This window comes from Natrix helvetica (genome assembly GCF_964273705.1).
Source record: "Natrix helvetica genome assembly, chromosome: Z".
NCBI classification, from domain to species: Eukaryota; Metazoa; Chordata; class Lepidosauria; order Squamata; family Natricidae; genus Natrix; species Natrix helvetica.
The window spans coordinates 48,475,552-48,489,413 of NC_138554.1; the positions used below are offsets into that span (position 1 = coordinate 48,475,552).

The window sequence follows — 13,862 nt, forward strand, 5'->3', positions numbered from 1 at the left end:
CCCATGTCCCCAATTCGCCCATGCCACCCTGTTTGCCCCCTCCCTCCATCCCTCCTCATGCCCTAAACTTCCTGATCCTCAAAGACCTCGAGGAAGAGTGGGGGGAAGAGCTCCGTGGGGCATTCCACCTTCATGTGCAGGAAGCGGCTGGCATGGCAAGCTCCAATCATGCGCAGGTCAGTCACCTTCATGAGGAGCTTGGGCCAGAAGTGGGGAATGTTGTGTTTGCGATAATTGATGTAGTGTTCAAATGCCAGCAGATAGGTCTCTTGGCATTTTTCAATCTTATCAACGCAAATTAGCCCACTGCGATCTGCAAAATAAATGGAAAAAGAGGATACATGCTAGGCAGGCTGAAGCTGCATGTATGAATTTGTCCCTCTGCAATCAACCAAGTTGCCCCAATTCCAAGTTACCTTTCTGACTCACTAAATTTTACCAAACCCTCATTGCCCAGATTAGAATTAATCCTGCGTTCTTCATATGTGCAAAGCACAGCACCTGAAGTTCAGCTCCTTAGTTTTTCTGCCCCATAAAAGAGAGCATCTACAAATGGGCTTGCAGGAAGAGGTAAAGACTTTGTGAGACAGGATAAGATCTTTGTCAAAGTCTGTAGAAACTGGCCTGACTAGCTGTTTTAGTCCCAGAGAATTAAAGTTCTCTATTCCTACTCTAGTGTTTTAGATATACAGTTTTTCTATGTGTATAAAGAGACTCCAGAGATTAAAAGTGGCCCTTGCTCACTGCTTACAGCTATCTTATAATGATCTTCAGACAGATCACTTAATGACTATTATTGGGAGTGCACCTCTGTCACTAAGCATCACTTCAAAGAATTGCTTACTGACAGTCATAATATAACTTTTCACTCTGAATCACTCAATTCTATCTTCAAAATGACTCAAATTAAACTGACCAAGCTTCTTTTCTCTCTGGTTTCTCAGTGCAACCTTCTCACCTGAACATAATGATGCAGTTCAGTTAATAACATTCAACTTGAATTCAATTTTTCAACACATCCAAAGGCCACCTTAACTAATCCTACAATTGACTGACTGAAGCCATTACATTAATCCTCTTCTTCATTATTTAATATCCTTTTAAACCTCCCAACAATTCACTAGCCAGGTACAGCATTCCCTAATTCCACAAATGTGACACATATTCTGCTGGAGATTTGGAAAACTGAAAAAAAATATACCTAAAAATACAAACTCATTGATGGTCATGGTCTCACTTAGGCATTTTGACAAATGCAAAGTTGCACATGGCCCATCCTTGACCTCAGGGAAAAGTTGCAGCTAAGATGCTAGCCCACAAGCAGACAAAAGTCCAGGTTCTACCTTCTCACAAAGTACAACTTCAATCTGAATTCTTACAAAGCTATTGATAATTAACAGGGATAATACTGAGCTATATACAGCCTTAGCCTGACTCACCTATGTTTGAATAATGCCAATCACATAAGGGGCACATTGAGAACATAATCCATCCTCCACGCATACCTGAGGACATGAGCAGCACAGCCTGGAGTAGTGCCACTTCAGTGTCATCCAGGCTGAAGGCAGAGAGGGATTTTCCCAGATCAAAGATGGCATCTGATACTACGCCCAAGCCTCCGTTCTTCAGCTGCTCCCGCTTGACGGCCATTTCACCACTGAGCGTCAGGGTTTCACTTTCAGGGTCATAACGCACAGCTGCCCGCAGTGACATAATCTCCATGCAGCAGCCCTTCAAAAGGATGATCTGGTCCTCACAAGGCAGCTAAAGGCAGAGAGAAGCATGATCATCTTAACTCTGGCATACATGGCTTTCTAGGATAGTCCCCACTGGAGCAAAATAAGATCTTACCCCACTTCCCATAGAATGAAGATATTTTGTTTGCTTTCCGACGAGAAAATCGGTGCAAGCCCTTAATATACAGAGACAAGGAATGGCTGTGCTATCAATAGCGGGCCCCAGAAATAGAAAGAGTACACATTTCCCCAGGTCAAAGTAGCAGGAAATCAAGAGCCAGAAGTTAGTTGTGGTAGGAAATGTGATGCTTCTTTTGAAAGTCACTTATTTGCAGGAAATGTTCTCTTTTAGTAGCTGGCTCTGTTCACCAGGAAGCTAACTGAAATTTGCTGCCCTCAGCTAGTTAGAAATGCTCCCAGGATGGCTATCAGACCATCTATGAACAACAAGTTACTGCATGATAATTCTCCTACAATTTTCAGCCTGATACAATGTTCTTTCTCTTCTGCATTTGTGACCAAATCCCTGATTTCCAATTTTGATTTATTTATCCAGCCTGAACATTTTGAAGAAATCATAAGATAGTTTGTGGTAATTAATTCACCCAATCTAAAGCCATCATGTATGTAATATTGAAGAGGATACTTTACACTGCTAAGATTAATGCTGTATAATATAATAGCTGAGTTTTCACAGCACATTAGAATAGAGTAAAATGATGTTGATAATTTCAGAATGTTCTAGAATCCTGCCTGTGTCTTAGGGTGCTATAAAAACCCACCCATTCAATTACCCTAAGTGAAATAGAACTAGAAAACAGAAAACAATTTTCTGAAAGTATGAAGGAGGAGGCCCAACTACTTGCATTACTTAAGGGAAGAACTCTAGATTTACCTGATGTTCTCCATTTGTACAACCCACACTCTTAACATCTCTGGGCTAAACTACTGCAATACAGGCAGTCCCAATTAGTCATCCATTTGCTCAGTAGCTGTACACATTTAGGACAATTTTGAATGAAGGGCCTTTCAACTGGTCCTTGAAGTTCCAAGCACTTCAGAACTCCCACATCACGTGAACAAAAGGCCAACTCAAAGGTTATTTGCGTTTAACCTTTTGACAACCTGCATACCCACCATGTGGCTCTATTCCCTGCTCTTGTACCTGCCATACTGTATGCCTCTACCATAACGGCCGCAGTGGTCTTTTACGTTGGTGCACCCAGGGCCTTTTTTGCAAACTCTCCATTTGTGGGTGAATCAAGGCTTCCATTCATGTTCTGCCCAGGGCCTGCCTGTCACATTAAGGAAGGCTCATGTTACACCAGTGAGAAAGAATATCTTTTGTAGGTGGAGCCTTCTTTCACACCCTGGGACTCTTGTGCAAAACAACGCCCTGGGGAGGGCACAATGGAGGACCTGGGTAGAGGGAAGAGAAGATTCGGCTGCACTAGGGTGAAACAAGGCAGTGTGATAGGAGGTTCCGTCTTCTAAATAGTCTGCACCGTGTAGTGGTATTGGGCAGGGCTGAACATCAGCGGCAGCTGACAGCAGTGAGTAAATAGGTGGCAAAAAGGGCAGAGATGGAGGGGAGCTAGGGGAATAGGGGGAGTTAAAGAGAAGGCTGGCTCTTACTTAACCGCGGCATATAGCTGGGAGGGAATGGCTTAGATCGGGCTGGGTTCTCAACTAACCACTGTGGGAATTTAGTTAACAACAGCAATCAGGAGTGCAGAGATTACCTTCACTAAGGAATGCATTCATGTGATGTTGTCATGATTTAGAACTGCATTGCTTAACTAAGGAAATTCTGGTCCCAATTACTGTAATTAATGGAGAACTATCTTTAGACCTCAACTGAGGCTGCCTTTGAAAGCTACTCAGGAACTTACATAAGTGCCAAACACTGTGGACCAGTGGTGGGTTTCCAAATTTTTTACTACCAGTTCGCTTGCGCATGCGCAGAAGTATCTGGGCCAGTGGGTGGAACTTCCCACCGCCGCTACTACTGATTTGGCACATCTGGGTGAACCGGGAGCAACCACCTCTACTGTGGATCCTTGCCTTGTGGCTGGCAAGCATAGGCTACAGCAGTGATTTTGTGGCATGTCTTGGCTGTCAGTGAGTTTCCAAGTACTTTTCAAAATGCTGGTTTTAAATTGTAAAGCCATTTATGCTTTGGCTTCCTGGTGTTTTCAGAATCATCTCCTTCTGAAGGTTGGGAGGAGACTGAAGGCAGTGATTCCCCACTGCAATTCTACGACTTTAGAATCTCCCTCCCTCCCTCCCCCATCCTTCCGATTTATAGTCTTATCAATTACACCTTCTTGATGACATTTAGATGTGGTAAAATGGTATCATTCCATAAAATCTTTCAATTATAATGGCCGCCACTGGGACTGGGTGACTGTGAGTATTATTTAACTTGTCTCATCTATTATATTGATTATTCTTTTGATGTAAACTAATGGTATATTCTGTTTTGTTGGAATAGATGGTACAGAGGAATTGGAATAATCATTAATACCAACATAATTATTTATCCACCTTGGGAATGAACAGAAGGCTTAGCGCCCCCCCCCCCCTTTCTCCCAAATGTTTCTTCAAACGCCTCTCTACTTTCAATACTTTCTGGAGTTCCTATTCATCCAATCTGCTGCTTCGGTGTAATTTTTCTTCTTTTAAGTTAAGGATTTCTCCTGTACAAAATGATTCCAGTCAAGCAGGAATCACAAACTGAATATGACAACATCATAATATGCCCAGTTAACTAGGCCATGTGATTGTATCACTGAAAACAAATCTACTATAGCAGAAGAATCTCCTTGGTTGGTTATATTTAATGCAATAAGGTTCAGTTTAACAAAACTAAGCAAAGTCTATTCGGGGTGCAATGCATTCTAAGTTACAAGAGCTATTCTTTTTGTAGTGATCCATGAGCCATTCCATAAAAGATAATGGAAAAGGAGTAACATCATTTGACACTGTGATAGAAATATTTATGAAATTTCATTTTCTTTTAATTTAAATCACGCTTTAACCTTGCAGACATAGGATGAACTAATACTATTTGACACTTATCTTCAGAATTCCCTATCATCTCCTGTGTATCTAAAGAGCTGAAGAAAGGTATATGACCAAAGTAGGGCTGGTGGGAAAAACCTCATAAAGCAGGGGTGTCCAAACTTGGGAACTTTAAGACTTGTGGACTTCAACTCCCAGAATTCCCCAGCCAGCGTGGCTGGCTGGGGAATTCTGGGAGTTGAAGTCCACAAGTCTTAAAGTTCCCAAGTTTGGACACCCCTGTCATAAAGCTAAAATCTTTCAGACCAGGACTTGATGGGAAGAGGGATTGCATGTGAAGATACTGATGATGTGACCATAAAAACATTCCTCAATTTATAATCATAATAAAGCCTGCCCATTATGGTTATAAGTCATCATGGTCCTAAAGTGAGTCACCAAGTGACCAGACCTAATTTTACAACCTTTTTTTTTTTTGAAGTGGTCATTAAGAAAATGTGGTAGTCATTAAGTGAACCCATTGTTCACTCTGGGGCATTGTTGTTGAAAAAAATGGAAGACTGGTTTTCTATAAAAACATAAATTGTGGTCACATAATCATGGTACATTGCAAAAGCCTGTAAATGGGGGCTGGTTACTAAACTTCCAAAATATGATCATGTGATTTCAGGAGGTGGTGGTAGCTGTTGTAACTTCAGAATCAGATTGTAAGTACCTTTGGGGAAGGGGTCTCCATTGTAACTTTGAAATGTCATTAAGCGACCAATCATAAATCGAGGACTTACGTATATATTGTATTCCTATGTCTTCCTAACCACCAACCAAAAATGGTTTTAATTATGATAAAACAAGAATGTAGGGAGAAATTCTCTGGAAGTTCAAAACTTCACAACCAAATCAAATTCCTCCATTCTCTCTTTGCTCACTATCCTTTGCTTACCTCTGAAAACATGGGCAGTTTTTTGGCAAAATCCACCACACGGGTGATGGCAGGGGTAATGATCTTCGTAAACTCACTGAATGCCTCCAGGTCTACTTTGTCTCCATCAGGCATGGAGGCCATTGGTGACTGACCAATATCTTCAGGCTACGAGTGGGAGAAAGAAGCAGAATTAAACGTCTGCAGAGAACTAACTCGGGAGACCCCATACAACAGGAAATTTATCATCCAGCCCTAACATTGGAAATATAACTCCTATCTGTCGATAACTTTTCCTTCTCTCAACTTCTTTACAAGGTGATTTCTTTAGGTTACTACAATTAGTATCAAAATAATATCACCCTGTTATAATATTTTAATAAACATTATAATTATTATTTGAATGGATTTTATTTAAAAAATCTTTAAAACTACTAAAAAGAATTTAAAAGACCAGTTTTAGCAGGTATTTATCTGCTAATACACTGTGCAAATGAAAGAGTTGCATTGCTGAAAAATACAAGTTTCGGTCCCTTGAGGCTGGGAAGATCAGAATCCATGGTTCTACTCCAATGCACTAGCTTGAGAATTACACCCATCTGCCTTTGGCTGTTCTGGACCTGAATGCTTTTGAAAAAGCAGCATCAGCCTTGGAGAGCTTCCACCTGCTTTCCAATGAAAATGTGGAAAGCTTTCCACACTTCATTTCCCAGGCATTTGGCGTATTTGGGAAGACCATACTCAAATCATGTGCTGATAAAGCCCAGAAGTCTCCACCTCTCAGGTTTAAATTTCTTTCTTATACACAAGCAGTTTAAGAATAGAGCCTGTTTAGTTTCGTTATATGAACTGAACAGTAATGCTTTTTAGTCCATTTTTAGACTAAATTTTGGGAGTACTTCCTCTGTTCGGTAAAGAACTGCTGCATACTATAAAGGCTGCGGGAACAGACAGAGCAATCTTAACCCATGACCCCCTCAGTCTGCTGGCCCATTTCCTCTCCCCACCCCCAAGCCTCACTTTCTGTGACCTCCATGTCCTGACCTGCCCTGACATTAACTGATTATGGCCAGCAGAGGGCACCCCAAGCCAGCAATTCCTGCTCTGCTTAGAAATAGGGGAGGAGAGAGGGGTGCCATTCCATCTGTCCTTGGTCAGAGCCGAGAGGTCACAGCTGTGTCCATTTGCTCAAGCATATTAACCCTTCAAAGGTACCTCTGCAGCACTGAATCTGCTAAATCAGTATGTTCTAACCTCAGCAACTTTTAAGATGTGTGGATTTCAGCTTCCGGAATTATCCAGCCAGTAAGTGGCTGGGGAATTCTGGGAGAAGACCATACGCTTAAAGTTTGCCATGGCTGATAAATACTATGCTAAATTATGGCACTGAAAGTAATCTTAATAAAACATAATTGAATTCTCAGTTTTATCATCAGGTTTACGCTGACTCTGAGCTTAGCATAATTGTTAACATTCAATATGCAAAAGTGTAAATAATGTTAAATGCATAAAATATTGGGGTTTTTTTTCAAGGCCTGGGCATATGCTGTACTGAAATAAAATAAATTTATAAAAATAAAATAAATTTAGCCAGACAATTTATATACGAGCATGAATGAAAAAGAGATTTTAATATTATACTGTATATTTCTGGTCTGAAATTTATTCAAATTCAAATTAATAATAAATGGAATGAGAAAAAGTTTGAGACACCATACAGCTAAATGCCTCAGTTTTGAAAAGGTGCTCACAATTTGGAATAGATCTATAGCATTAGGGTACATTCGTCTTCTGATTTTAGCACAGAACTTAAGATCTTTTGGGTGCAAAATGGTCCTTTTTAATGGTACAAAGTTCCGCTTTTGCCTAATTCATAGTAGCTTTCTTACTTTTACTCATAAATGGAGAGCTGCAAAAGAGCTAGCACAGGGGTGTCAAACTCAATTTCATTGAGGACCGCATCAGGGTAGTGTTTAACCACTGGGGTGGGCATGGCCAGGGCAGCCAGACACGGCCAACTGGATGTCACTCGTGTTGGGGGCACCTGTGGCGGTCCAAGCGCTCTGCCAGCAAAAACTGGCTACCGACCTCCATTTTCGGCTGCCACAGCCTCTTGCAACCCTCTGCCAGTGAAAACGGAGCTCTGTTTTCAATGGCAGAAGCACCACAAGCTGGTCCTTCGCTATTTCTAGCGTGGTCCTGCGGGACAAATCTATGTACCCCACGGGCCGGATCTGGTGCCTGGGCCTTGAGTTTGACATCCCTGAGCTAACATATAGCTGAAATGTGTACTTACAAAGTATCTTAATTAGTTTAAGCGGAATGTAAATATACTTTATCCAGATGCATAATTCTAAGTACATAAACTCTAATTGTGTATTTGCGTCTTTTTCCAATGGTTAAGAAAGAAAACAAAGAAAAAGAAGTTCCAATGCTCAGTTGGCTCTGGAATGATTTGTACAGTGTTCCTCAACAAGATGCATAGACTTCAGCTCCCAAGACTTCAGCAACCAGCATTCTGGGGGTTGAAATCCACACATCTTCAAGTTACCAAGAATGAGAAACATGTAAGTCCAACAGCAGCACAAAACAGAGGCATGTGTCAAATTACATGTATATTTTTGGGTAACCACTTGATGCCCAGTGAATCATGCATAAATTCACTTATTCTGCTGGACTTACTTTTATTTTATCAGATCCTGGGGAAAGCCTGGGGTAAAGAGATCTACAGAAAGACAGCCTTTCAAAAGAAAAATAGGGGCAGACAATATTACAGACAGTCCTTGCTTAATGACTCTAATTGGGACTAAAAACTGTGGCTAAGTTAAGTGGTTGTTAAGTGAAACATCACGTGAATGCACTGCTTAGTAGTGTAGTTCTAGCAGTCCCAGTTATGGTTGTTAGGTGAATCACCTGTGATTGTTTAATGAGACATCACGCAATTGCAACTTGCGACCTCTTGCTGGCTTCCCCATTGACCTTTGCCAGTCAAAAGCTGGCTGAGAAGGTTGCAAATGGCAATCATGTGGACTTGCAGAATGCTGCAACTGTTCTAAATGCCCAAATTGTGATTATGTGACTGCAGGGACCATGAGACACCCCATAATTCATTTTTTCCAGTGCAGCTGTAATTCCAAACAGTCGCTAAACGAATATTATTAAGGAAGGACTAAACCTAATCCAAACTAAAGAAGGAAAAGAAATATGTAAAATTGTGTATTATGTCAATTCTGACAAACAGAACAGTGCACCCTATTTGCCAGTACAATTTACCAGGAATTTCCGCTTCTGTTTCCAATGGCTGCCTTGGGCATTGGTACTGCAGTGTGCATCCGTAGCGATGCGTATCAGCTCCCATTCCTCTGGGGTTGGCTCTGGCCGGTGCTGAAGGGATTTCATCATTTCCTCTTTGCGCCGTCTCTCCCGGTTCTCTTCAATCAGCTTCCGTTTGGCTACTCTCTTGGAGTCATCCAGCACCACTAGGAGGGTGGTGAAGAATGAAGAGGTATGAGAGGAGAGGGGACTTCACATAGAGCCAATCAGAATTTTGCAACCAATTTGGCCAATTCCAAGGTGCCAAAGGGAACTACGAATAGCCATCTGATAGGATGGCTTAATTAACACCTTAGGGAACACTAGGGCAGCTCTCATGTTATTCCAGGGACTCAAAATGTAGGGATTCAAAGATTATCCCTATGTAATTTTACACACCAATTATTTCCCTCTTTTGATCCTTCAACGTGCGTCCATTCTTGGGCACATTTCTTCTCCTCTGCTCCCTGTAACCACTCCCATCCCCATCGCCTCAACTCCCCCCCACCCAGTTCTCCACAGTGGGCGCAAAGCCCTTACAGTCCATGGCCATGCCAACAGCAATGCACTTCTTGAATCGACAAAGTTGACACTGGTTGCGGGTGATCTTATCGATGACACAGGAACCATCATATTTGCAGGAGTATGTTGGATGCAGATTTTTCTGAATGGTCCGTCGGAAAAAGCCCTGTGGAAGAGAGAACACAGTGAGACCCAGGCAGTTGTGAGAAAGCAGAGCATGTATTCTTTGATTCTCCAACCCTCCATATTCTACTTCCCCCCCAACCCTTGAGCTTCTATATTCTATCAAAGAGGACACAGCTCTGTTGTACGTAGTGCTATTGACCTTTCTAACTAAGCAGGCCTTTTTTTGGCTATAACTATCAGTGACAGACCTGCAATCACAGAGATGACGGGTAAAAAGATATCATTTTAGTATTTGGAACAATAGGTTGCTATCAATGTGAATTCGTGGATTTCAAATGGTATGTGTATCTATGGTTCTAATCCAAAATATAGTCACCTTGACATATTCTGGTACCATGGTTTCTTAGGATTGAACACAAGACAGTTTACCAGGAAACTATTCTCTTTTTACTGGATCCTAGAGTTTTCATTCGATTTCACTGAGGCTTCGGAGATAAACTTTCCAAAGGATCACATCTGCGAATTAGTACTTTTTCTTCCCCATTACCAACCCTTAATTTTTTCTTAAGCCTACTATTAGCTTTTAAACTTTTTCAGCCCAGGACTAATTCCACACTTCAACCCAGAGTTGGCTGGCATTTTGCCACAACTGAGTGATTTATGATGCCACTTGAATTTTCTGCCCAAGGCACTGAGTCTGCCTACAGTTTGTTTGTTTTCTATTTAAGTCTGTGTTTCTTTTACCTTTTGATTGTTTTTTTAAAGTAAATAAAAAGAAAACAAAGGTAATGCTTTTTAGCCATATGTCAGGTACAACCTATTTGTAAAACAGTATTGTACACTGGATATATAAGGGCACTATCTTTTTCGCCTTTCTATGCAAGAAAACAGATTTTAATTGTTTTAATTATGAGCTGGTCAGAGTCATGTATATAAGAAGGGAGTCTATAAATTTACTAACTTACTAACTTAATTCATTCTTCACAGAGATTGCTGCAAAATGGGAAGATTAGTCCTATCTACAAGGTTCTAGCTACCAAAAGTAACATCTTGTCAGACCATGTGAAACATACAATTTTCATAATGCATAAATAAAGGCAAAAAAGGCAGCTTCTATTGGCATGGCTCTTGAAACAAATAAAAGTGGGAGAGGGAGAATGGACTAATAATTAAGAGGGAAATATACTCTGTGTGTATTCCAAGATAAATTTATGATTGTTACAAACTTTATATTTCTATGTTAAATTTGGCACTGAAATTAGGTTTTATGACAGTGTTTTACTCAATCTTCATCCAGAATCTTTAAATGTCCACTCCTCTTTTCCCCATCCCCATTCAAAGAAAAGTAAACACAACTTTGCAGCAATCTGAAGTACTACAAGGAATTGTAACACTGTAGAAAATGTCTGCATTTCAGGCATGCAACCAATTGTTTGTGTGTGTGTTTAATATTATCTTGCCTCTCTGTATACAAAGTAATTATATTTCAAATTGAGCAATTACAAAAAGAAAACCTCTTTTTTTGCTGCATTGTGTCTTTGAACTGTGTTTGAACTGAACCCCCATAGTCCAGATCCAATAGGGAGTTGACTGGGGGTGGGGGGGATTATTGAATGAGGCCAAGATTTGAAGATATCATTCCTCTTATTATAACATCCAGTGCACTTTACATTAAAAAAACACTCTGCCCAATTTAAAGGCATGCAAACAAGCACATTTTCATATACTTCTACATAAACAATGTCAAAGTAATAGCATTAAAAAATAACATTAATAAAAACCACTTAGAACAGGGGTGTCAAACTTGATTTCATTGAGGGCCACCATTAGGGTTGTGCTTGATGTCGGGGGTCCGGGTGGGCATGGCCAGGGAGGTGTTGCCAACTTGACATCACTCATGTCGGGGGCATCTGTGGTGGCTTGGGAGCTCTGTCAAAGAAAACAGGCTACAGAGCTCCGTTTTCAGCTGTGACAGCCTCCTGCAAACCTCTGCCAGCAAAAATGGAGCTCAGGAGGGCCACCCGCATCCCTCTCAAACTCCATTTTCACTGGCGGAAGCACTGCAGGGTGATTCTTTGCTGTTTTCAGGGTGGCCCTGAAGGCTAGATCTAAGCACCCCATGGGGCGGATCTCGCCCACGGGCCTTAAGTTTGACACCCCTGACCTAGAAAATTCACATGCTATGCCTGGGAATCTAAAGAGTTGAATTCCAAGGCATATTGCTACTGAATGCAGAAATAGACCTCCTAAAAGAGAAGGAGATGGCCATCTCAAGAGATGGATTGCAAGAGGCCACCACTAAATGACACATTGCAACCTCTAAGTAAAAGTGTAGTGAATTATTACAATTTAGTTAATTATAGGACAATTTTGTGGACTGATTCCCTTACAATATACATGGCTGTAGAATGTCCCTTATAGAGGTAGTCCTCTATAAGGTTATAGACTTACAGCAGTGACTTCATTTAGTGACTGTTCGAAGTTACAATGGTTTATATCACTTACAAATGACTTATGGCCATTTGTCACACTGACAAACCTTGTAGCATCATCCCCATGGTCACATGATTTACACTTGGATGCTTGACAACTGATTCACATTTATGATGATTGCAGTGACCCAGGGTCATGTCATTCCTTTTTGTGACCTTCTGACAAGCAAAGTCAATTGGGAAGCCATTCACTTAACAATTGTGTTACTAATTTAACAACTACAGTGATTCACTTAACAACTGTGGCAAGAAAGGGTGTAAAATGGGGCAAAAATCATTTAAATTTTAACAATACAAATTCTGGTCTCAATTGTGGTAGTAAGCCAAAGACTACCTGTATTTTCTATTGCAGGGCCCACTGACCCTAAAGCAGCATAGGCTCTTATTAAGTTAATTCTCTCCTCCCTGTCGTAAAAAAAAACCCCTAGTTTATAGTGTTGTATAATCTTTTGTCAGCCACATATTCCAAATTTCTTTACTGCTAATCATTGCTAATTAGTCAAACCACGTAATTTCTCCTTCCTTTCATTTTGGGCATTTAATATTGATTATAAATAAATTCTTCCAGACATAATGTTTAAATATTTTGGTGTTCTCTAATAATGCTAATTACACATAATCATAATTGAAGTGTGGTAGCCAGAGCAATGAAGAAAGATATAGATTCAAAAACATAACATCATAGACATCTGTGGAGATTCTCAGTCATCCAGGTCATGGTTGTCCCAAAGGTCCTTTTTTCAAGAGGTAACTGGACTTTCTGGTTTTTCTTTGAAGACTTTTCACTTCTCATCCAAGAAGCTTCTTTAGCTCTGACTGGATGGTGAGGAATGGAAGGATTATATACTCCTTTCAGACAACTGGTCATTTGCATTCTTTTAGCAAGTTGTTCAGGTCACTTGGAGGTTTATATGTGTAGGTTTTCTACAACCTGCAGCTCCGGAGCTGCATGTGGCTCTTTGGGCCTTCTGCTGTGGCTCCCTGTCGGGTGATCCCACTACTGGCCCTAACCCTCGCCTTTCCCTCCCAGTGACTCCTTGCCGGCCTGAGAAGATAAGAGCAACAGCAGGGGATAGAGAAGTGCCTGCGGTTGATTCTCTGGTGCCTCACTCTTGCTGGAGCTTCTTCCGGCCCTTGTTGATACTGGACGTACTTTGGTCACTTGGGGAGACATGAAACCTGCTCTCCGCCCCAAGATAGTGGCCCAACCCAGCTGCGACCAACACTGGCTTCGCTAACAGGTGGGCTGGCATGGGATCTGGGAGGAGGGGACGATGGAAAGGGGGACAGATCCACATCGCCCAGCCGTGGCTTTAAAACTTGCACAGGGGACTTTTGATGCGCGGAGGACACTTTTCAATGAAAGCTGGTGGCGGCACCATTCCGTTGGAGGAGCAAAGACGTTCAGGGCAGCAGGAAAAGGGGGCTGGTCCCACTGAACCTCACATGTCCACCCCAGGGGTCAGGCTCTAAAAAAGTCAGAGCACCCTCACCAATGATGCTCACCCATCAGCCGTCTCCCCCTCCCCGTTTCTCTCTCTCTATGCCTCTCTCCTTCTTTCTCTCTGTGTGTTTCTCTCTCTCTCTCTCTCTCTCTCTCTTTCTCTGTGTGTGTGTGTGTGTGTGTCTTCTCTCTCTCTCGGAAAGCCAAGGCTGGGCCAATCCAGCAAGCTCTTCTTGGAGCTCTTTACTACTCCTTTTCTTTCTTCTTGGCAACTTTTTGGAAATCAG

At 41.6% G+C, this 13,862-nt stretch overlaps 1 protein-coding gene across 9 annotated transcripts in view; it reads right to left on the minus strand.

Annotated features, from left to right (window-relative positions):
• Nucleotides 1-32: 32 nt before the first annotated feature.
• Nucleotides 33-13,862, minus strand: part of THRA (thyroid hormone receptor alpha) — a 149,912-nt gene continuing 136,082 nt past the window's right edge. For all 9 annotated transcript variants that reach the window (XM_081931853.1, XM_081931852.1, XM_081931851.1 and 6 more), the window contains 5 exons: nucleotides 9,532-9,679; nucleotides 8,953-9,158; nucleotides 5,701-5,847; nucleotides 1,506-1,764; nucleotides 33-313 (listed from right to left, as the gene is read on the minus strand). In XM_081931853.1, coding sequence (XP_081787979.1) covers nucleotides 63-313; nucleotides 1,506-1,764; nucleotides 5,701-5,847; nucleotides 8,953-9,158; nucleotides 9,532-9,679 — 1,011 coding nt within the window. In that variant the 3' untranslated portion in view covers nucleotides 33-62. The remainder of the gene's footprint in view (nucleotides 314-1,505; nucleotides 1,765-5,700; nucleotides 5,848-8,952; nucleotides 9,159-9,531; nucleotides 9,680-13,862) is intronic.